Source organism: Glycine soja, chromosome 16, assembly GCF_004193775.1.
Source record: "Glycine soja cultivar W05 chromosome 16, ASM419377v2, whole genome shotgun sequence".
Taxonomy (NCBI): domain Eukaryota; kingdom Viridiplantae; phylum Streptophyta; class Magnoliopsida; order Fabales; family Fabaceae; genus Glycine; species Glycine soja.
This window is the reverse complement of record NC_041017.1, coordinates 4,031,252-4,057,480: the sequence shown is the minus strand read 5'-3', so window position 1 is coordinate 4,057,480 and position 26,229 is coordinate 4,031,252. Positions and strand designations below refer to the sequence as shown.

Here is a 26,229-nt window from a genome sequence, read left to right as displayed (position 1 = left end):
TTCCAGGCAAATTCTGTTTTCCCTTTCCCTTTTTATTATGTTTTTTCTAATTATTTTTTTGTTATCAATGGCAATTCATTCATTGAAAAATATCTAACACAGGATGCAAAACAAGAGTATTACAACAGTACCAAAAATAAACAATAGCAAATAGCCAAAATACGCATACACACCAACAAAATGATAAAGTCGGTCCTACACTTTTTCTCCTTATTTATTTCTTGTGTCAGTACTGCTCAACAATAACTCCAGCTGAGTTGATACAAAACAACCTAAAATGAATCCGAGTAAGCAATGTTGTGTAAATGGTTTAGATACTTTTCGGGGGGGTAAATATCGACTTTACACCTAAAGAGGGAATCTCAAGTCAGAAGTCTCAGGAAGGCCTGACTTAATAGATAAAGACCCTAAAGGCAGTTTAAACCGATGTAGAACCCGACTTGAATAATAGGATTCCCAACGAAAGCCATAACCAATAAGACCCTCACATGTGGCATTTAGGACCTTGACTCTACTACTATAAATAAGGGGATCCTAACTGAATGCAACTAACACATTCATTCCATACAAAATCACTCTCTCAGATTACAACGACTCTTACAAATCATTCTGAATTCGATATCTTCAACTTCTCGTGTCTACACCGTGACATATACAATTGCGATATATGACTCTATACCATGATTCAACTTGGGTGAGTTCATTTTGGTGGCAATGGACTCCAATTGGTTCACTTTAAAAGGTTTAGCGAAATCCTTGAATGGTATGCTACTGCCAGTCTTGGTTGGCGAGGCAGTGGTCTTTGTGAGACAGGAAATTGATGAATTAACTTCTACTTTAAGCAAGATGAAAATACAATTTTAAAAGAAAAAAAAATAGTTATTTTATTTCTTAACGTAAAATTTTTATTCTCAACTTAGCAAAACTTAATTTTCCTGAAGATTAGTTTAGATAAGGTTTAATTTTCCATAAAGTAAATCTTACATTTCATTGTTGAAACTAGTTTTTGAAATATCTGAGAAAAGTGAAAAATAAATATGAGATGGTTCGAGATATCGGGGGGTTGTAGGGAGGAAAGAAGGGTAGAGGACCATAGATCCGTTCATTTGAGTGGAACGAGGATGAAAAAGAAAAAGAAAATAGCAATAAAATGAGATGAAATCCACAATTTTAATTTAAAACTTTCATCTCAATTCACTTTTTAATCTTTGACATTTAAAAAGTCCAAAATAAATAGGGGGTGTGAAGAGTAAAAAAATGATGTAAATAACATTTCCGTAGACGTTAACACGAAGAACTTCTCAACGGTATGACCCAACAGTGATCATTTAGAGCGTCTAACGGAGATTCGGTACGGTAGTCTTTCTCCCCAGTTCCCTCTCTGTAGGTGGGAAGTTCCTTTCTCTCAAACATTCGGTACGGTATACTGCTTTTGATTTACAAGTCACCTTCGCTTTGAGTTTCTTTTAGCCATTTTCACAAACACCTTTCGCTCAACGTTTAAGAACCTCATAAATTTTTGTTTTCTTATTTTGGCGCCCTTTCCAATTTCGAGAGACTGAAGTGTGAATTGCTTATTTGCCAATCATGATCAGAATCAGATCTAACTTACCTCTTTTCTCTGTTGTGCTATCTCGCATCAGCCATAACTCAATCGCTGTTAATCATTGTCATATAGTAAAGAAGCCCCTTATGGGTGCTACTTTCAATTTCTTTGACCCTTTTAAGTCTGAAACTTTTTTAGCACCACAAAAGTTTGGTTTCTCAGTCAAGCCTTTTTCTACTTCATCTTCAACCAGAAGCCTTGGGGCTTCAACTGATGCCCCTGCACATGGGGCCTTGGGTGACGATGATGATGATGGGGATGGGGATGGGGATGAGGATGATGATGATCACGACAACAATAAAGATAAGAATGATACCCATTGTAGTCAGTTACATTTAAGGGATGATGGTCTTGCCAAAGATGTTAAAACCATTTTGGCTATAATGCATGAAGTGGGTTCTGGACCATCTCAAATTAAGCAGAAGCTTGAGCATTGCAGTATTGTTCTATCACCCGAGCTGGTTGTGGAGGTCCTTTCGAGAACTCGTAATGATTGGGAAGCAGCTTTCACTTTTTTCTTGTGGGCTGGCAAGCAACCGGGGTATGCTCATTCGGTTCGCGAGTACCATTCTATGATCTCCATCCTTGGCAAAATGAGGAAGTTTGATACTGCTTGGAACTTGATTGAGGAAATGAGAGGAGGTAGAAATGGTCTATCTCTTGTCACTCCGCAAACACTGTTGATTATGATAAGGAAATACTGTGCTGTACATGATGTTGCAAGGGCTATCAATACCTTCTATGCTTATAAACGGTTTAACTTTCGAGTTGGGCTAGAGGAATTTCATAGCCTTCTTTCTGCCCTTTGTCGGTATAAGAATGTGCAAGATGCTGAGTACTTACTGTTCTGCAACAAAGATGTATTCCCGTTAGACACCAAAAGCTTTAACATCATTCTGAATGGATGGTGTAATTTGATTGTTAGCACTAGTCATGCAGAAAGAATATGGCATGAGATGATAAAGAGAAGAATCCAACACGATGTTGTCTCCTATGGAAGTATCATATCTTGCTATTCAAAATCTTCTAAACTTTACAAGGTGCTCAGGATGTTTGATGAGATGAAGAAAAGGAAGATTACTCCAGATAGGAAGGTTTATAATGCTGTCATTTATGCCCTAGCAAAGGGCAGGCTTGTGAAAGAAGCTGTCAATCTCATTGGAACAATGGAAGGCAATGATGTTACTCCAGATGTTGTGACTTACAACTCCCTGATCAAGCCTCTTTGCAAAGCCCACAAAGTTGATGAAGCTAAACAACTTTTTGATGAGATGTTGAAACGGCACCTCTCCCCAACAATTCAAACTTTTCATGCTTTCTTCCGTATATTGCGGACCAAGGAAGAAGTATTTGAGCTCTTGGACAAAATGAAAGAGCTGCGGTGCTACCCAACCATTGAGACTTATATAATGTTGATAAGAAAGTTTTGCCGCTGGTGCCAGCTTGATGATGTATTTAAGATATGGGATGCAATGAGGGAAGATGAAATAAGCCATGATCGTAGTTCATATATAGTGCTGATTCATGGGCTGTTTCTAAACGGAAAGCTAGAGGAAGCACAAAGATATTATGCAGAGATGCAAGAGAAAGGCTTCCTACCTGAACCGAAGACAGAAGAAATGCTTCAAGCATGGGTTTCCGGGAAACAGGCTACAGAGGGTCAGGAGAAAGATTTAGAACCAAGTCAACTGGAAAATGATACTCTTAAAAAGAAAGTAAAGGGCATACCGAGTAAATTTGACAGGAAAAAAGCCTTTCTTCGTGAACCTGAGACCAGAAGAGTAACAAGAGAACGGGGTTTTTCTTTCTGGGAGCAGTAAATCCTTATTTGATAAGAGGTCTAAATGTCTAATGACACTTTAATACTTTATTTATGAAGAAAATGACGCTTGTTGGTCAGCATATTTTCAAATTTAATTGTGTATACCCCAAACAGGTGGATGGCATACTCTTTTCTTGGTTTATAGCCAGACTTCAACTTCCTTTATCGTAAGCAAGAGCTGCAAGGTTAGTGCAATTAGTAAACAACCTTAGTTTGTTAACTGTTAGGATTGGAGACTTTTGAGTTAAAATTTATGGTGATCTAAATGTCATTGCTCCTTTACTACCGGTTCACCTTGGTGAATGTTGTAATACTGGAGCTGAACTCGGGCAGGTGCTTGTATATGTATCTTGACAAGTGGATCTAGAAATTCAAACCACTGCTGTTATCACTTTGATTGCAGAGAAAAATGTGAATTGATAGTTGCTTGCAGTGTTATTATTATAGAATCTACTCTAGAAGTAAAATTAAAACACATATGAAGGTAACATACATTGACGGAAGAAATTAATTACCTTATCTATGAAACTGCATGAAATTCTAACTATTCACCTTGAGTTGGGCATCCATAAGTTTTTTTATGCTGCAATGCATAATGGAGCATCTTTTATTTTCATTTGGTCCTGGGACTTAAGATCTAGTATGACATCTGGTTTTTCTTAGTTAGCCCGTTTGGTCTTTGGGTTGTTAGAGTCCCTGCTAATATGCTGTTTTGCATGAACCATAATTCTGGTAGCATCGAGATTCTGGAGACTATTTGATCCTGGGACTGATGACTCAGACTTCTTTGCTTGAACTTTAACTTATACCTGTACCCCATACCAGGTCTTAAAAGGGTGTCCGCGATTGTCGATTAGGTTAGCTGGATAATATGATTACATAAAACACCATGGAGGCAAGGGTCATTTTGATGCCCTTTTTGTGTATTTTTTGTTTTGGACACTGCAGTATATAAGAGTATAATAGTAATGCCATTGCTATCTAAACAACTTTTGTATTTAAAATTTTTCATAATGGTTATTTGAATCCGGGTAACGTGAATTAACATTTTTCTGTTAAACCTCTATATGGAGGGAAATCTGCTGTTGGATGGGTCGGCTTGCAAATATTTGGAATGAAATATGCAATGTCCGCTAGAAGCATGGTTTGTCAATTAGACATGACAAGAAAATTTGTATCCGTCCGAATCCGTCTCAGCTTTGACGAATAATACCCGAGTTAACTGAGATTCGGATTTTCCCCAATAACCAAAAGTCGGGTACAGGTATGAGATTACTACATCCGTCCCGATCTCAACCCTAGAGCCACCTGCCACTTAAAATTTGTAGAATTTTTGCATAATCTAATCAAAAGGCCTATAATTTTTATTACTAGTTAATTTTATTTTAAAATTTTTAATATGATTTAATATTATTTTCTTAACGATTTTTGTAGATACATGCACTATAATAAATTTATTGATATATAAGTAGTTAAAAATAAATGTTTAACAATTAATTTATTTTTTCTAAAATCAAATTTTTAATATTTTCTTTACAAAAAAAATTATTTTTTTAATTTGAATCGGGTACGGGGGGTCGGGAATACCCAATACCCAATGGGTAAGAGGATAAGATAATAAATTTTAACCCGTCGAGTATCGGGTATGGGTATGAGAACATGTTGGGGAGTCCAGGTTGGGAATTTGGGAGACAATATACACCCCTGTTCCACCATGCCCCATTGTTATGTCTACTGTCAATGATGTAATACACTGATAGAGCTGGAGAGGGAGTGCGAAAGAGTTGTTTAAATTTTTAAGACCCAACCCTATCCATATCGTGTTTTATCAGATTCAAGAAAATCCATGAAAAACTTTAACATCTATTTTTAAAATTTTAATTTACTTATACATTTTTTAATAAATCTTATATCATGTTATTAATTATATTTTAATTCAAATAATATATATAAATTAATAAATAATAAATAACTTAAAAATAAAAAATTAATAATTATATTTTTAGTTAAATGTATAATTTAATCTTTTATTTAATAATTATTATAATTTAAATTATTTTAACTATTAAAATAATTAATTCATATTTTTAATAATTGTAAAAATGAGAGTATAAAAATAAAATCTTAATTTTAATGTTTGTGTTTATGCAGCAAGTAGGTTCGAAGCTAAAGGAGGGGTTACATACTCAAACCTGAATCGAATTTTACAAGTTGGGTAAAACTGAACCAAGTCAAAATGAGTGTTCCTTGTAAAGATTGGGTCATGGTTGGATAAGTACCCACACGTTCATATTTACTTGCCATGCCTAATACAAATCCAAATTTTCACAAACAAACTAAACACCTTGAAATAGATTATCACCTGATCCATTAGATGTCATGACTAGTGTTCATCACCATTCACCAAATTGGTTATGTTAGACATATACCAGGCTCTAACTTGTAAGGGGTATTACTTGAATTCTTAAGTTTATTCCATTCATTTTTTAAATTTCAATTGGATAAAATCTTTCAAAAGTTTTTTATTTTTTCTATCATTATAGACAATATCATCTATATTCTTTATGGAAGTCGAACCTAAACCTTGAACCACAAATTCAACCCAACTAACTCACTTTGATGATTTAGCTCACTAATAGGCTTACTATATGATAATTGATATTTAGGAGTACAAAATGCATTAAAGAGTAGATGAAAATTAGCAATGTGTCTCCATTTTTACTACTTCTTTTTGTGTAAATGATTAAAAAGTTGACTTCCTATGAGTTTTACACAGTGGAGGTTTTGATATGATAGTTTATATTGTTTTAATTTGAATTTTTGCAGATATCAAGCAAGGAAAGTTAGGAGGTGAAGCCTGAAGGCTCGCGCTTAGCGCGCATATCTCGCTTAGCGAGTGTAGCCGCTTAACGGATTGCATCCGTCCAGTGCGAAAAAGAAACCCTAGAATCTGCAGCCATCAAGTTCTCGCACCCAGTGCGTAGCCAGCTCGATTAGCGCCCAACCACTTACTCAAGCTTAGCGCAACCAGCACATTTAGCGCGTATTCGTGGATTGTGAAACCCAAGAGGCTTTAAAGCAAATAGAAAGGAGGGAAGAGGGGACATTTTTGCAGAGAATGAAACAGTAACCCTAGAACCTAGGCTGAAGAAGGCATTCACTAGCCCCCCATTTCCTCATTTTTACACATCACACCATCCATTTTCCTTGCTTTTTCCACTTGTAGTAAATTCGATCTCCATGTTAATGGAGGGCTAAACATTTCATTGTTGGAGAGTTTTTCACTGAGTATTCTTGATGTAAAAACTCTAACTATCTATTTAATATTATTGCTAGTGTCTTTGCTTTTATATGTGGTTATTTTCATGTATGTGGTTTGACCATCCATTTATATGCTTTGTTAGGATTTAAGTGTTGGAAAATGCGGTTAATCCTTAGAACATGGTAGAGCAGGTAAAATTCTTCATTTCTAGGAATAGTGTGAAGTAATTTAGTATGGTTTGCATCCCATTCGTCATGTTGCTAGCTTAGTTGATTTCTTTGAGGAATCAAGAATGAGACTAGAAGGGTTAGACTCTTTCATGTGAGGAATCATGGTTGGAATAAATTCATGGGTGCAATTAATATTAGGATAATATTGAATAGAGAAAAACTTTCACTATTATGTCAAGAGAGGTTTTAGTAGGATGCTCTCTCACATAATCAACTTGGTATTTGCCTTCGTTTGTTAAACTTGGTGTTTAATTCTATTATTCAGTTTTAACTCGAAAAAATGTTATAGTTTATTGTGCGACATGAATTAATTGCTGACTTTCATTTATATCCAACTATAAATTGTTTACAAACTAAATATGTGTCATTTGAGTACAAGAAATTTTCTTGCGGACACGATACTCAATCTTATCATTTTAATTTACTATTTGAACAAATTTGTACACTTATCAATTGATGAACACTATACATTAAATTTACCTTATCTTTTTGACTTGAAACTCTGTATTTTCTATTTTGACTGGACAGTCAAATGAGCCTGAGTGTAATTAAGGATCAAGGGTATATTTGTGTTAAAGTTGAATATAAATGATTTTGATAAAATTAGTTTTGAACCATTAATTGAATCCAATTAATATTTAATACTGAGTGTTAGTCAAATAGATATGGAATTTGCTTGAAACTTGTATGGTTGTACTGTACTATCTTGTGAGTTTAATAACAGTGTTTTAAATGAAAATATTACTTCTAGATTTTTAATTTTAGGCACTACTCTTGCCAACTCAAATACCCTTTTCCTGGCTTATCTATCTGGTCACTTAGAAAAATGGCTACTTTGTACTTTTGTGAGTTTGTCTACCAAGTTTGGCCTCTGTACGAATTGGATCCCCACACTTCTAATTGCCTTAATTAGAACCATAATGACGCGTTTGTCATTACTTGGTAACTTGGTTTATGCATAATTTGACGTGCTTGGATGAGGTGAAACTGACTTCACACTCAATTATGTGGCACCCCACTTGGCTCTTGCGTTGATCATGTGCAATTTGTTGAGTCAAAATTCAGTCTTCATTTATCCAAGTATTTATTTTGAATTTTTATTATAAAGATTTATTATGTTTTTATTCCTTAACTTTTTCAATTTTTTTCTTTTTTTCCTATTATCTAAATTTTAATTAGTTAAAGTTCTTGATTTTTTAACCGTCAAGTAACCATTAAATGATATGACATTGTCATTGATAGTCTAATGATTAATCACGGCATAAAAACTTCTGATGAAAAAATAACGTGTAGTTTTTATATAAATTATATTTTTTATATTTTTGATTCTTTGTCAACTAGTATCATCAACTATTATGAACAAATAAAGAATTATAAACACAATTTACAAAAAAAATTTACTTATGATTGCTTTCTCAGACTCATCAATTATCGATTTTACTAGACAACATGGACTAAGAGTGGTAACGAATAAAAGTTCATAGACTTTGACCGGTTAAAATTTAGATTATGAGCTAAAAACAAAAATTCATGAGAATTTTGGGACTAAAAAGATGATAAACCTTTATTAAAATATAGTTTATATATTTAAAGTAGTTGTTTATTATTAATGAGTATTATATAAAAATAAATATTTATATTGCATAGTATAAAATGAAAATTATAGTTTGAAAATAAGTGTGAAGAGAAATTCGTGGGTGCTTATATTTTGAAGGAATAAAGTTGTCACAATATTTGCTATCTGTGCAAGAGTGATCGGCCATTTGGAGCCATGTAAAAAATATTGGCAGTTTTTTTGGCCCAGTTATTCATTGCATGTAGAAAAAGGATGGATTTGCTATGATTGTCTTTTTTAATTTATATAAACCAAAGACCCTTTATTAATCATTTATATTATCAAATAAAAAGAAAAGTACTACTTTAGATCATTAGATGTCTTTTTTTATTTTTTATTATTGATCCCCTTTTGTCGTGCAGCACGTAATATATCATATATGTTTGTTAATTAACTATTTAACTAGTAGAGGAATTCTTGCGTGATCCCTTTTTGACACTTTTTTACATAATTATTTATGTAATTAGTTAATATTTATTATAAATTATCAATTTTTGATAGATTTTATTTCTCATTTAATATAAATTTAAAAAATAAAATCTATCAAAATGGATAATTTTTAATAACTTCTAAACAATCACAAAAAGACTAAAAGACTAGCAGACAGACAAAGAGTGTTAAAGAAAGTGATTTTAGGATTCCTCTTTAAAATGAAATGTTTCTAATTAACCTACATTAATGGTGTGATTGTGTTTGCAATAACATTCAACAGTTATTTTTTTTATAAAAAATATCAACAATTAAACTCCGTTGTAGAAGGACAGAAAAAAAAATAATTAAGAAGATAAGTTGAAAAGAAAATCTAAAACATTATTATTTTTTCCTTCAACTAATCAAATAAAATGTATTATTGCTATGCATCATTAGCATTAGTGGTCAATTTGAACAAATTAGGCGAGAAGTAGTATCAACTATCAAGTATGTTAATTTTAAATTAATAATAAATGCATACTCATCTTTTTAAAAATAATGAAATCGATATGAAAATGCGCTCATGCTTTTCACGTTCCCCGCTCTAATGGAATACGTGATTTCCATGCGATGTAGTAACTGGTAAGTGATTAGTTAAATAAAAATGAATAAATGATGGCCGTCCTTCTTTTTATTATATTTAATTTAATATTCAATTCTCCATTCTTTGTTTCCCTTTACTTTTTTTATTTCTTATTTATAGTGATTTATAGAAAATCAAATAAAAAATATATAAAATAACATAAAAATATATAAAAGTAAGAATATTTTAAGTATTTGAATATGACGTTTTTGCCCCCTTCCCTAAAATAGAAAGATTGTTAAAATAGTGAGTGATGAGTCCTACATCTTCTTTTTTGTTGGTTTGCCATTATTTATTGAATAATAATACATAGTCATCCTCTTATTTTATACATCCTACTAACACATTTCATTTCTCAATATTTCTCTCTTTTTATTATATCATAAGCTATATCAAACTTATATTTTTCTCTTTTATTCTTTTTCTTTTATTAGATGTATTATAGAATGTGTGTTTATCAAATATTTTTCTTATTTATTAACTCTTTCCACTGACCTGGGTCCATACAATGCAATGATTAATTTATTTTCCATTTTCTTTCCTCTCTTTGGTCCCTTTTCCTTTGTCTGAAAATACAGCTATGCATTAATTGCCATTCCATTGTAATAGAATCAATAAATGTGTGCCCCACACACATACTGCATCCATAGCAAAAAGTCAAGCGGAAATCAATATATTAATTACTCTCTTCATTTTATTATAATTATAGTGTAAATTTTAAAATAATTGTCTTCTAAATTTTTAATATAATATTAATTATATATTTTTACTTATATCTCTTATAATATTAATAATAAACTATAAAATCAATAAGTAAATTATTGATAATATAAGATTAACTTTATAAAATTATTATTATTTTATTTATTTATTATTTTTTCTTGATCTGTATAAAATAATTTAGGACTACGATTGTTTTGGAGCTAAGAAAATAAAATAAATTAAAAATTATTATTCTCTCAGCTATTAATATCATATATATTTAATAAAAAAGGAAATGATGTGATATAGATATAATAATTTATACAATAATTTATATTAGGAGTGTTTAAAATTGAACAAAATCATTTATAAATTCTCAAACTAATTCAAAAAAATCTGAAAACACTTCAACTAAAAATAAAAAAATAAAAAATATAACAAATTGTATATTTTTTTGGTTTGGTTTGATTTTCGGATCTTGTTATCAAAATCAAACTAAATCACATGTTATAGTTATATTGATTTATATAATGGATGTTTAACATTATAACTAGTATTATTTTAAATTTATAATGGTTATAATATGTGGTTTATAGTGTATTTCTTTTTATAATAAAGTTGTAATATGTGATTTTTATATTATTGTGATTATTATTGAATAATTTATTACGTTTCCTTTTCTTTATAATTAAAATTTATATTTTAATTTTATATGTTAAAAAATTATGTATCAATTGGTTAAAAAATAGTGTTAAATATCAACTGATGTACAATATAATACTTTAGTATAAGAAAAATCATATAATTAAAATATTCTCATTTGATCAGTGAAATTTAAATTTATAATACTAAAATGAGTTATTACTTGAATTTAATATTTTTGGTCCCTAAAATTTTTTAATTTTTTATTTTTAGTCCTAAAGTAATTTTTTAGTGCTTTTGATCCCTATATTTATTCTCTATTAACAATATTTGTACTTGTTATTAAGTAATAGCTTATTATAGTCATGTTTGGTAGCTTAGTGACTTGTTCTACCAAACTCATGACTGACAAATCATTGGATTGTAAATATAGTTGTTACATTATTAATTAATAATTAATGTTATTACTTGATAGTAAATATAAGGATAAAAATATAATTTTTTTATTTAAAGACTAAAAGAAAAAAAACTCAAAAAAAAAACTTTGAAACCTAAAAAGTACTAAATCCTTGTTATTTTAATTTATTAGCCTTACCACATGATACCTATGCTAACAATTTAGTTCATACACCATATTATTAATATATATTTTCTATGTAAAAAATTATGAGTGTCTTTTAACTTATTAGACCAAAGATTATTCTCATTCAAGATATATGATGACCCAAAAGAATTTTATACACGATAAAAATTGAATACAATTTTTTATTAAATAAATTATTTTTACTCATCATATAAACAAAACACAATTTTATCTCATTATATCAATCCTTTCATATACATCGTATTATTAATATTGATGGACTAGATCTATATTGACCATGCAATATCTATTACACAATTTCTCTTTTGTTAGTATTCCACTAGACTGATTAGGATTTTGATTATAGAATCTTTGTATGATATTTGATTAGTTGCTTTAAGGCAGCACGTACGGTTGGTTCAGTCATGAGCTATAAGGATACTTTTGATTTATTTATTTAGTTGTTATTTGTAGAATAACTTGTATAATATTTCATATAATACTATTTTTTTGTGTTTATTTTTTATTTCATATTTATTATCTCACATTTCTTTCCCACTTGTATAATTTATTATACGAGTTGTTGAATGTATCAATAACATTTCTCATATTTATTATTCGTACAAAAAGTAGCCTTGATCAGCATGCACGTACGGGATTGCTTTGCTGTCCAACGTACCCTCACAATTATGGCAAACTAAAATTTGAATTTTTATTTAAAGAAATGTTTATTATGTTTAGTATGTGAGCGTGACACAGGATTTACTTCTAAAAAGAATATTTGTAGCTGCGAACCAAAATTCAATTTCTTGTTAAAGCCATCCATTTAAATATTAGAGCCTATCGCAAACAGTAATTACTTAAAAAAAGAATATTTGTGAAAACTAATTAAAAAAGAGCTTATGTTTTTTTTTAAGTTAGCGTTTTTTTTACTTATGATGTCTACAAGTTTATTTTATAATTTTAGATTTTATAAATATGTAATTTTTCAATTTTGATTCTCTTAAGATATTTTACTCATTTTTTAGTTCATGTAAATTTAAGTGTTCTTAATTTTGATCCTTATAAATGCAAACTTATGATAACTATTAATGAAAATTTAAAATCTTACAAAGATCAAAATTAAGAAAATCTCAACTTATAAGAAAGGATTAAGGTTATGTGGGATAAAATTAACTAGAAACTGAATTTATTAAATTATTAATGTTTAATAAAGTTAATAATTGAAGTAGTTAAAATATAAAATGACTAAAAAATAATGAAATTATATATATATTTAAAAATGGTAAACAAGAAATTTGATAAATATATTAAGGATAAAAATAAAATAAAATATAAAAAATTAGAAGTTAATGTTTTAAAAATTATTACTTTAAATAATATTTCAAAAAAACCTTAAAAATTATTAAGAAAATATTAAAAAAACTTATTTGACTCAAATGAGTTTTTCAACTAAAAAATAAAGTTAAAAACTAATTAAAATATTTTATTAAACATAACATAAAAATTTTAAAAAATAAACTTAGAAACAGATAAAAAAAAAACACTATCTTATAACAATAAAAACATATTTAAACAATTTTTTTAAAAAAAAAAAACAGAACTCAGCAGCAGCGCGCGCACTACCGTTGGTTATGGGTATGGTTCTTAATCATTGAACAAGGTAGGGCATACCCTTGGTATTTATTTATTTATAACCTGTGTATCTTTCTAAGTTGCTTGAAGGAGGCTCTAGTGTGGTCTGCAACTATGAGCAAGGATTATCTAATCATACTTTCTCTCCTTCTTTCCACGGTGCTTGCAACTGCAAGTTCTTCTTCTTCTTCTTCCTCCCTCTATCTTGGGAAGGGCTTCTCCCATCGCAAATTGTCTCCCAGTTATCACATTCACAAAACCATTGACGAATCCTATGCAGTTATCTTCGATGCTGGTAGCACGGGAAGCCGTGTACATGTCTATCGTTTTAACCAACAATTAGATCTCCTTCGCATTGGCCAAGACCTTGAGTTGTTTGTCAAGGTACTTATCATGTTTACAATAACTCTTACTTTAAAATTATAAGTTTGACTTAGTGGTAAACAAAGAAGGGAGAAAAAAACAAGTCTTTTAAGTTTTTCGAATTTTTTGACCAACAAAAACTAACAATTATCATTTGCCCTAAAAAAAAAATTCAGACACATTATATTAAACCTTTTCTTTTCTGATCTCTTTTTGTTTTTAATGCAATGTAATTGCAGACTATGCCAGGTTTAAGTGCTTACGCTGAGAATCCACAAGATGCTGCAGAATCTCTTATTCCACTTTTGGAGGAAGCAGAAGCTGCTGTTCCTCAGGAGTTTCACCCCAGGACGCCAGTTAAACTTGGAGTGCGTATTCCTCAACTTAATATCATGAAAATTATTTTATTTAATTAGAATTTAATTGAAATAGTGTCAAATTTTGTTAGCCTATCATGCCATTACATATTGTCGTATAAACTAATTAGTTGACTTATATATAAAAAAATTGAAAATTAAATTATAATAATAATATATGAAAATTAAACTCATTTAATTATTTGGGAGATTTTTCTGCACATAAAATTAATTAATTAGAATTATTTATATGTCTGGCAGATCATTTGAGTACCCCGAAAGTTATATTTTAGATTTTATTTTTTTAAAAAATCACAGAAAGTCTAGTTACAAGATGTTTAATATATTTGTGTAATTTTCTTAAAATGTAATTTTTATACTGAATTAATTTTACTATAGACTTTCTTTGAGATAAAAGTTCTCAAAAGTAAATATTTCACTTCAAATTTAATTTTGTAGAAATGATACATCTAAAATTATGTTTGTAAACGTTCATCTAAACATTTTTTTATATTTTAATTTTCTGTTTTTTAAAGTTTACACAGAAAAATGAAAACAAAAAATAAAAAAGTTATACTTTCCGACATTTCTTGTATAAAATTTTGAAAACAAAAAGAAAAATAAAAAGAGAAAATGTTTTTTTCAAATAAGATGATCCCTAAATTTGCGGGGAGTATAACTGTAGGGCCTCTCTTTCCAGGACGATTCTACTGTGGAGCAGTGTCCCAAAATGTCAACGAATTTAAGAATGAGCAGTACCATAAAATAAAATATTATTTTATGATAATGTTTAAAATGTCTATTATACCCCTTGAATTCTTGTTTCTTAGAACTCACCATCATTTTAAAATAAAATGATGAAGGTAAACCGCACACAACCACTGCTATGCATGCTTGGTCTTAATGGCGGAAGGTCCTTTATTTAAAGATCTCTTGTTGCATGTATAAAATTGAAGCTTGGATTTACGGGGAATATTTTTTTAGATTTTAATTTTATCATGATTAAATTTAAAATAAAAAATCAAAATTTATTTTCATATACTTAAGGCCACAAGTACTTTAATTGTTTTGGAGTACTAGATTTTTTTCATCTTATATGGATCAAATAAAAACCAAGAAAAAGGATAAAATGTCAATTCAAACAAAAAACATATTAAAAAAACTTAAAAAAATAAAATATTAACACAAACTGAACCATTCATTGTTTTAAGAGTTAATTATTCTTTTAGTAATTGAATTTGAGATGTGTTTTTTTTTAGACCTTGAAATTTAAAAATATTTTTTAATTCTTAAGTTTTGAAAATTGTATTTTTTTATCTTAAATTAATTTTTATTTTTTTTAACCACTTAAATGTGCATTTGAAAACTGCAATAAAATACCAAAAAATTTATTATAAAATGCTTAAAAACCATCACAAAATATCAGTATATTATGTCAGGATTAAAAAAAACAATTGTTCAAAATTCAGCAACCAAAAAAACTTTTTAAAATTTAGAAATTAAAAAAACACACCTCCAAATTCAATAACTAAAACAAACAGTAATTAAACGTTGTTTAACTTTAAAAATCCAAACACATGGAATGAGGGTGTAATTAAAATTTTAGCGCTACTGTTCATCATTAGTGTACTGGTCTACTAGTGGACAACCTATTTAGCCGGTCCACAGTAGAAATTGCACTCTTTCCATATACATTAATACATACATGCTTATACTCCTAGTTTCTTATTAATTGTCAAATTTTTAGATAATTTTTGTTCTATATTTATATGTCATTTACATTAATTACTCTTTTTTTTTTATCAATTATATCATTACTCTTTTTTAATATTTAATTAATTTAGATATGCATTGTGTAGTGAAAAGTCAAAAAAGTAAAATAGAAAATTCTATAATTATTTTATTAGAATCAATTGTATTTCTTGATTTAGATAACAACCTTAAAAGAGAGAAACAGAGTCAGTAACTCTTATGGATTTTTTTAATATTTTTTTTATTGTAAAGAAAAACTGCATATTTATATGGTAACGGCAATGCAGGCAACTGCAGGTTTAAGGCAATTGGAAGGGGATGCTTCTGATAGGATATTGCAGGCGGTAAATACTTATAATTACAGCTTATGATGCCGTGCTCCACTACTTTAATTAGCACCTATATCCAATATTTTAACTTTTTGTAGCTTTCACTTTCATACATGAACAAAGGTCAGTGACATGCTCAAGAACAGAAGCACACTGAACGTTGGGGCCGATGCAGTTTCAGTGTTGAGTGGAAACCAAGAAGGAGCTTATCAATGGGTATGAATGTCATTCATAAGTTTGGATTAGGAAAAAAGTGCACTTAATTACCGAACAAATAACTCATATTTAACAAAAGAAGTAAAAGAAGAAAATCTTCAGCATAACAATACAATTTTTTTTCAACATATTTAATATATATTTTTTTAAAATATGACTATAAAGTATTTAATTCTTTTGATAAAATACAATACATTAAATTGCAAAAATTGCATACTTGCCTCTTTCTATATATTCTTTTTTATATGAGACATTGTATTTGCTTGCCTTTTTTTATAAGCAATAAAGTTTAATTTCATTCAATAGAGTACAAGCAAAGACTCATATTCTATTAAAACTGACTCAAGCATAGTAAAGGGTTAATACACCAATTGGAGAAGGAAATACAAGAGATCGATCCTAGTCGTTTTTTTTTCTTTCCAAAAACCAATTCTAAAGATTTCACCTTAATCAAGAATCCCTCTAAGCTCACATGATGTCTAAGCAAAACATTATTCCAGTGGGTAGCCTTAATTAACACCCACACAGCGAAAAGCCAAATTAGCATTTTAGCTCGCTTGTGCTTCACTAACCATTCGAATGAGACATATTGTATTTGTTTTTTATAAGCAAAATTTCATTCAATAGAATACAAGTAAAAAAGACTCTCTTATTCTATTAAATCTGACTCAACCACAGTGAAGAACCAATAATACACCAATCTGATGAGAAGGAAATAAAAGATCTAGTTTTTGCTAAAACCCAATTCTAAGATTTCACCTTACTCAACAAAATCTGTAAAGTCACATGATGCCTGTCTATCTAAACAAAACATTATTCAGCCAATTGTTGTTGAGATAACGACATCAATACCAAGCCATCCAAACATGACATGCCAGATTTGAAAGGAGATCAGGATAGGAAATAGATGGATGGCAATTTGGTCAGGTTTATTTCCTTTGGTTTCTCATTCTCTTTCCAATAATTCCGACAACTTAATGCATTTCGGCACTTTCGCTCATTTGGCTGTTTTCTTAAAAAAAGAGAAAAAGATCACAAACAGAGGGCACAGATTATCATCATCCAAATGCTTTTTTTTTTCTTTACCAAAAAAAAAAGAAAAGATTATCCTCATCCAAGATAATATTTAATAATGATCAATATTGGTCCAACTTTAGCAATTTGTTCTTGACCATAATAAATATAATTTTTTTTGAAAAATTCTCAACCTTAATATGAATTATGACATTAATTTCAATAACTCTTGTTTTCATTCATTAGTTCGTTTTATAACTTGTAGCGCTTAATGCACGCTCAGGGCGTAAATTATTAGATTAACACAAGCTTTTTGATAGTAGAAGTTTTTTTTTTCTCTTCTAGGAAAAGTTTATTTTTAGTTAATGATAGAATATTAGAAGTTATTTAGAATATTGGTTATTTAAGTGGATTCGTTCGCTTGTGTTTCTTTCATTAAAATATCTTATGCAAATAATAAATCAAAACTAAACCTTAAAATTAAATTTTCTATAAGTATTATGTTATTTTTAGACGTCCACTTTTACACCTAAAAACATATATAATTCAAAGTTTTCTAATCATTATGAGTAAAATAAAATCTCCTAACTACAAAAGAAAACCTATTATGTTCAGCATTACAATCATTCTTGGCTGCAGGCTATATATCTTATTTCTGCTTCTGGATAAATAAATCCAGTCGTCTACTTCTGTTGCTAACGTAATTTAATTTTAAATCTTGCTTTTAGTGTTCTGTTGATCAAATTTTGTAATAAACAAACTCCAAAGAACAGTAAAAGAGTGATAAATGTGACAATGTGATCAAATTATGTAACCTGGAATAAAAGATTTTTTGGGTGGATGTTCCTATCTTGTAAATAGGTTGGGCATCCTTTGTGTCTTTTATATATTAATACAAATATATTTTTCTGAGTAAAAATAAAAATCCAAAGAACAGTAAAAGAGTGATAAATGTGACAATCTGAATAAACATAAAAGCAAGTCTTATGTTGGCCCCACATGCAGGTAACAATTAACTATCTACTGGGAAACTTGGGAAAGCATTATTCAGAAACTGTTGCAGTAGTTGATCTTGGAGGTGGATCTGTTCAAATGGCTTATGCAGTCTCAGAGACAGATGCTGCGAAGGCTCCACGAGCACCGGACGGAGTGGAATCATACATAACGGAGATGTTCCTTAGGGGAAAGAAATATTACCTCTATGTACACAGGTTTATTTCTCTCAACTTTTATATATATATATATATATATATATATATATATATATATATATATATATAATGTATATGTTTGTGTGAAATTAATTAACGATATTTACCAACAGATAAAAAATGTTAAGCCGTATGAATGTTTTCATTAGTGTATCTTTTGTTTTAATGAAAATTAAATACAAAAATATTACATGTCCACACTTACAGTATAATACATTATATATTAATATTTAATATAATTGTATATATCAATTGTCTTTATTAACAAAATTATTTATGACTATGGTATTTACGTTAATAGTATTAACTAAAATTATACTAATGAAAATCAAATACGTTATGTAGCATCTTACTTTGATTTCAGTTACTTGCGATACGGTATGCTAGCAGCTCGTGCAGAGGCTTTAAAGGTTCGTGATTCTGAAAATCCTTGTATTTTGGCTGGCTTTGATGGTAAACATAACTTCTCTATTTCTTTATACACCTGATTTTGTTTCCATGCTAGCTAGCTTCTAAAATGTGCACTTTAATTTAATTTATATATTCTTCCAAAAGGGTATTACGTATATGGAGGAGTGCAGTATAAGGCCAAAGCTCCCCCTTCTGGCTCAAGCTTCAGCCAATGCCAAAATGTTGTTGTTGAAGCACTCCATGTTAATGCAACATGCTCTTACAAGGATTGCACTTTCGGAGGGATATGGAATGGTGGTGGGGGAGCTGGAGAAAACAACTTTTTTATTGCCTCATTTTTCTTTGAAGTTGCCGATGAGGTATCATTATTTTATTTTATTTAATTTCGGCTATGGTTTTAGTCTCTTAATAAATTTAAGTCACTTTTGATTTATTAAAAATTTATTTATTTTAGTCCCTAAAAACATATTTAAATTATTAATTTATAAAGTCTTGGAACAAATATTGGAATTGGAAGTCTCAAACACATTATTAGTCTCTTCTAATTCTAATTAATGCTACTGCAAAGCCATTCTAATCACTTCATCATTTGTTCATAGGCTGGTTTTGTTGATCCAAACGCCCCCAATGCCAAAGTTCGTCCTGTGGATTTTGAGAATGCAGCAAAGGTTGCCTGTAACACAGAATTAAAGGATCTCAAATCCATTTTCCCTCGTGTTAAGGATGGAGACGTTCCTTATATATGCTTAGATCTTGTATACGAATATACATTGCTCGTTGATGGATTTGGTATGGTTTGCGTTCCCATTGGAATAGCTATACCTATCTATGTGAAAGTTGATGATGAATTTCACCAACGTAATTGCACCAAATTTATATATTGAGATCATGCACTAACTTAAATTCAATCTTTCAGGCATAGATCCGCAGCAAGAGATTACGTTGGTGAGGCAAGTTGAGTATCAAGATTCTCTCGTGGAAGCAGCATGGCCACTAGGCAGTGCCATAGAAGCCATATCATCATTACCTAAATTTGAGAAATTAATGTATTTCATTTAAGCTTTAAAACGAGGAGCCATATGTATGTGTGGAATGAACTCCATCACTCTTAAATAAAAATCGTTTTGTTCCTTTTTTTCTAAATTGATCGTTTTGTTCTTAAAATGAAGCTTACAACTATATATTGACGTTTTGAATACACAATGTGTACTTGCACGAGGATACTGGAGTAATTTTTTCCTTTCCAATGCGGTGGTGTGTTTCTTCTGCCACTCTAATGAGCTCCTCAGATGTAACCGAAGTAGATAGATGTAAAAACACTCTGACTCTCAAATCTATCAATGATTATTACCTTAAGAAAGAGGGAAATAATCTACTTAGAGTATTTTCATCAATCCAAAGGATTAGTGTAACGATGTAAAGTCTCATTACGTTTACATGAATAAGAACGATTTATTTAGTTGAAGCATCTATGTTTGATTTTTACAATACACAAAATTTTCTTAGACTAACCGCAGTCACAAATTGCTAGTGAGATTAGTTTCTGGTGGGTTGGAGAACACTTGTGATCTATGTCCTAGGATAAATAAAAAAGAATATCATCATCTTTTAAAGATCACTAATAATAAGATGAGCATAAGACTAACAACCAAAAGGTGTAAGATAAGTGTCCATTTTCTAATATCACATAGTTTCAAAAATACATTTCCAAAATAGGTATATATTATTATTCCTAAAAGACATTTTCGGAAAAAAATGACTTTCAATTATTGTTATTCTTTAATATTGTCACTCATTTTTTTTATATTGTCACTTTTGTTTCCCTTCTTTTTCTTTATTTTCATGGTCTCATAACAAAAAATGCATGTTGATTTTCTTTACTACAGAGCTAATTAACAACCAATTGTTGTAGTTAAGTATTTTCCATTCAAGCCCCAACTATTGATGACTCATTATTGTGTTGTGTTGGGTAAAGATTTCAAAAGGATTTACAATAAGGTTCTATATTTCAAAGTTTTTATTTTTGAAAATGTAGCTTCTATAAAATTTTGGAATATTGAAGTTTAAAGTATTGAAGCTTTAAAATTTAAGAGGTTGGGTTTCCTTCCCTCTCTACTGCACTATTATTATTATTATTATTATTATTATTATTATTATTATGCATTGATGCATTGGTGTTCTAACTTTTCCTACTCATTTTTTCTTTTAATGTTTTATCTTAATGATGTGTCATAAGTCTTTATACATTTTTGTTTGAATGATATTGTATTTTTTTATTTGTTTTGGACTAATTTGTGGGTTGCAAGTTATGTGTTTGATCAAATGCTTAAATGAACATTGGAATTTTCTATGACAAGTTTTATTGGTTAGTTTTTTTAATATTGGCTTCTTGATGTGGTTTGGAGAAGATAGCACTTTTAGCTTTTTTATTTCACTTGTGTTTCTGATTGATCAAAATATGAATTTAATATATAATCAATTTATTACTATTATAGGATCTACCAAAAGATTTTGTTGACTTTGTCATCAAACTGAGGAGAAAGACAATGTGGTCCAACATTGTGGGAGACAACATGTAAACTCATATTCGAAAATGAATACAAGAAAAGCACCAAAATTGGTAAAGGCTGGAAAGAAATTTTCAAATTCTATGGTTTTAAGGCGGCCGATGAAGTAGTGTTTGAATTTGTAGATCTAGGTAAATGCTTTTGTGAAGTTTATAATGGTTAGGAAACCACATGGGGTATTAGTAATAGATGAAACAGAGTTATACTTTTGGAATAGCATGACAAACTGTGTTGGATAGGACTTCCAGTCAGACGTATTAGAGTAACAATTATGTATTAAGAAATGATTTTTTTGGATGATAACCTAGGCATAAGGAGTGAAATGTTACTTTGGTTACTCTTGCTAAAGGAAACAAAATTTAGTCAAAATTAAGACTGGGTGGTTTGTTGCAAATATTTGGAGATTATTGCAATTCTATTTATTCATAAAAAAAATAGTAGGATTGTTGCAAATTATTGCAGTTCTATATATTGAGTAAATTAATGAAATTAAGGAGTTACAATACTGTAGATAAAATTATGCAGAAAGAGCAACAAAGAAAACAATTTCACTACTCTCTAGCTTGCTATTTTTCTAATTTGATGGCATGTCTTGATGCCACTGGATAGTGAGGAGTACATATGAGGGTGGATTGAAAGAGTAACAATATATATAATTTGAATTCTTGTTGTTGTAGACTGAGTAGTGAAATGTTTCGTAATAAGTAAATTAATTGTTATAGAGAAAATTTGTCTTACGTTATCATATAGTTTTGGTATGTGATATCTCTCATTTGACTCTTATGTAAGTAGTTGTTATAACAAGCATGTTGATGTATGCTATAATACATTGAAAGTTTGATTTAATTAGATTGAGGAGTAGATGATACATCGAATGATTGTATGAAACCCAATTATGTTTGAACTCTCTTCTATATTGACCAAATTAAAGTTAGAGGATAGTATCAACCTATCTTGACCAAATTAAAGCCATGAGAAAGTATCAACCTATATATCTGGTATCATTTACACATTAGTGATTTCTATGCACTTGCCACTCACATTAAATCATTTGATGCATTTCAAACATAGTTTGAACTAAGAAATTGCAGCAAGACAACCCCAATTATGCAGCAAAATTTTCACATGGCTTTGGTCAAGCATAGTTTTCATACACAATTTGATCACTATTAACCTTTGCAACATAAACCACAACAATGCATTTTTTATTGATCATAAAAGTTTCAGGTTGCATGCTACATATAATCTTTCTTAGTTGTTTATAATATAGCAATGACAAAGTAATGCATTTCTGGCTTTGATGGGTGCTGGGTTATTGCAATAATCAATCAGAATGTTGATGTGAGGGAAATTTAGATTTGGACACGGTAGTACAGGGTGTGGGGCCACCAAATGCATCCAGAGTTACAAACATGATATGATTTATATATTTCAATATTATTTGGGTTGTTTCAAATATTTTTCTAGCAAACTAAAAAGCTAATTTATTAAAAATAAAAATATAATCAAGCAACAACACAATTAGTGTAATTTTTTTATTCGTTTTCACACAAGTGGTATACACGTTTTATAATCTTCATTGAGTCTGGAATGTTATCTATCTTTTGACTTATATTATATTAATAATGGATTCTTATAAAACGTTTTATGATTTATTTTCTCTTCATTTCTTTCTTTCATGATGATACTCATTCTAACTCATTATTTTTATCTAAAAAAATATTTTCCCTTTTCAAATTAATTTGTATACATAAATTTATGAAAATACAAATTATATTTAAAATATGTAGAAATAATTATTTTGTTCTCTATACAAAACTAATGTCTGAGATCAATTTTTAGAGAAATCATTATTCATTTTCTATTTCTAATTTTCTCACTAAAATAATTTTTTTTAATGTATATATTGATATATAGATATCAGAATAATTTTATTAGAATAGAAACTATATATAAAATATAAAATGTGAGATAAACATTTTTTATGGAATAAAGTTGGGAAATTTATCCTTAATTCATAAGAATGAATGAATTATATAAAATTATGTTAACATCAAATTATTAAGGTAAAATTACACTTTTAATCCATTTTTATAATAATTTTAATTAAATTATTTTATTTTATTTTATTTCTCTTACTTAAACAATTTATTGAATGTTTTATTACATGATGGATTGAACAATTTAACACATAAGGCTGAACAATGGGCTTAACTCAGAACAATTTACCTAAATCATAATTATTAACATCTAAATTCTTTAAGTGAAAATATAGTTTTTAAATTTATTGTTGTAATAATTTTAATATGAATTTAGTTTTCCTTGCTTACTATTTTTAAACTAAACTATTTAATATATTTACACAACTAAGTCATATGATGGTTTATTTTTGTAACATGTGAAGTATAAGAAAAAACTAACACACGGGGATGAATATTTTTCCATGAAATAACATAAGAAATGCTTATGTCATGAGATGAACAACTTACTTTAAATTATTTTAACATTTGAATAACTTTAGAAAAAAATATGCTTTATCATAATTTTAGCACTTTTAAATTTATTGGTTTAATGATTTTAATATGAAATTACATTTTTATTACTTATAATCTCTTAACTAAACTAATTAATAATGCATTGACACAAAATATATATATATATATATATATATATATATATATATATATATATATATATATATGTGTGTGTGTGTGTGCATATATTATTTTTACAACATGCAAAATATTAAAAAAATAACACACGGAGATGGACATTTTTCAAGAAAGAAATTAAAAAAAAGAAACACCTAAATCATAGGATGAATAATTTATCTTAAATTGTGTTAAAATTTGAATAATTTAACATAAATTAAGCTTTATTATATTTTCATTACCTATAAGTTTGGTGTTGTAATAATTTATAAATTTAATATATTTTACTTTATATTCCTTACTATTTTCTGACTAAACTAATTAATGTATCAACTCAACTAAGTCATGGGATGAACTTATATTAATATTTGAATAACAAAAAAAATTGAGCTTTATTATATTTTTACTACCCATAAGTTTAGTGTTGTAATAATTTAATATAATTTAGTTTATCTTATTTATTATTTTTTAACCAAACTAATTAATATATTAACTCAACTAATTTATAAATGTTTTATTTGTATAATATATGAAATATAAATAAAACATAACAAACAAATGAACATTTTTCACGATTAATTCATGAAATCTATAATATAAATAACTTTTAAATAATATTAAAAAAAACTAGTGCATTACACGGGTATAAAAATTAGTATATTTAAACCTAAATATAAAACAGGTGTCGTTGGACCAGTAGTGATTCAGTACTTCAGCGTGTATATATATCGAGGGAGAGGGAATGAGTGGTAGAAACTAGAAAATCTTGCACTGAAAAGAAAATGAAGCATATGAAGTAATTTGTCAAGATCGTCGTATTATTGCCATTACTAAATATTTTATATTCTTCTTGTATTAAACCTTGGTGAGCTGAAGTAATTTGTCAAGATCGATCATCGTATTATTGTTCACTTTTATCACCAAATTAGTTTCCATGAAATCATGATCACTCAATCGTAGGGATGAAATCATGATCACTCAACCGTAGGGATGAAAATGAGTCGAGCCGCTTATCAAGGACATATGGTTCGACCTATTTAAAGCTCGGCTTGACTTGTTTATTATAAAGGTCAAACTCAAACTTTTTAAAAAGCTTTTTTAGATAAAAAAATTAAAGTCAAACTATAAAAAAAAAAATTCTTAAACTTGACAAGTCGGCTTGTTTAAGTACTAATAATAATAATAATTATTATCTATACCATTTTTATGACATTATCACTGACAGGATGAAGTGACATAAGTTCACTTGCATGTGAAAAATTTTTAAAAAGAAAAAGACTTAACTTAAAAAGGATAATGCAACTAGATTAATACTTCTAAAGAAAAAAAATATTTTGTAAAAACACTTTCAGACAATTTAAATATTTTTATTTGGCTATATTAGTATAAATCATCTCTAATCCATATATTTTTTAATATTATATTTTTTTTTATTTTCTTTTGATATACTTTGTGTTTTAATAACTTGAATTCAATATGATTTTGTTTATCAATTATTTTTGGATTTGTACATATTACTTATACAAAATTTTATAAGTTTCTTTTTTTGATTAGTATTTCACTAGGTTTTAAAATAATTAATTGGTTAAAGACGTCTTTAAACATACTTTTAAATAGACTCGTAAGTCAAGTCAAACTTTTACATAAGTCGAGTCGAGCCTAAAAAAAAAATCAATGACAGATCATGAGAGTCAATCTCAAACCTTTTGCATATTCAACTATTCAACTTAAGTCCTAAAACTTGGTTGACTTGACTCATTTACACCCCTACTAAATAATCATAAAATAAAAAATAAAAAACCACTACAAATTAAAAATAAAAATAATAATTATCATGCATCTAACTCATTTATATCCATAACTAGATGTGAGGTGTAAAATTTATGTATGTAGAATAATTTTTTCCTTAAAAAAAATATCAACAATTGGGGACCATATAGAATGATAAACTTCAATTGTGACACGGTAAATTTTTCTACGTACAGAATTGGCGCATGGACCATATTCATTGGCCGAATATTTCAAAATTTAATTTCGAAGAGGACGTACGTCTGAATTATATTTATGCCACGTGACAGATAACACTGTCAAAATATCAGTACCAAAAAAAAAAGAATCAACATATTTCAATTTTTTCCTCTGGGATCACTGAGTTTTTAACATCACTTGCAGAGAAAAACGAACTTTTGAAGACAGAGCTGAAGTAAA

At 28.8% G+C, this 26,229-nt stretch overlaps 2 protein-coding genes across 2 annotated transcripts; both read left to right on the top strand.

The window, feature by feature from the left end:
• The first annotated feature begins 1,126 nt into the window (after positions 1 to 1,126).
• Positions 1,127 to 3,853, top strand: LOC114390752 (pentatricopeptide repeat-containing protein At5g15010, mitochondrial-like). Its single transcript, XM_028351630.1, has 2 exons — positions 1,127 to 3,444; positions 3,543 to 3,853. The coding sequence occupies exon 1, from the start codon at positions 1,588 to 1,590 to the stop codon at positions 3,424 to 3,426; it is 1,839 nt and encodes a 612-aa protein (XP_028207431.1). The 5' UTR covers positions 1,127 to 1,587; the 3' UTR covers positions 3,427 to 3,444; positions 3,543 to 3,853.
• Positions 3,854 to 13,226: 9,373 nt separating this feature from the next.
• On the top strand, positions 13,227 to 19,948 carry LOC114390755 (apyrase 2-like). Its single transcript, XM_028351632.1, has 9 exons — positions 13,227 to 13,535; positions 13,754 to 13,882; positions 15,910 to 15,966; positions 16,075 to 16,167; positions 18,187 to 18,392; positions 18,757 to 18,845; positions 18,948 to 19,162; positions 19,403 to 19,592; positions 19,720 to 19,948. Exons 1-9 carry the CDS (start codon positions 13,266 to 13,268, stop codon positions 19,860 to 19,862), a joined length of 1,392 nt encoding a protein of 463 aa, XP_028207433.1. The 5' UTR covers positions 13,227 to 13,265; the 3' UTR covers positions 19,863 to 19,948.
• Positions 19,949 to 26,229: the final 6,281 nt, after the last annotated feature.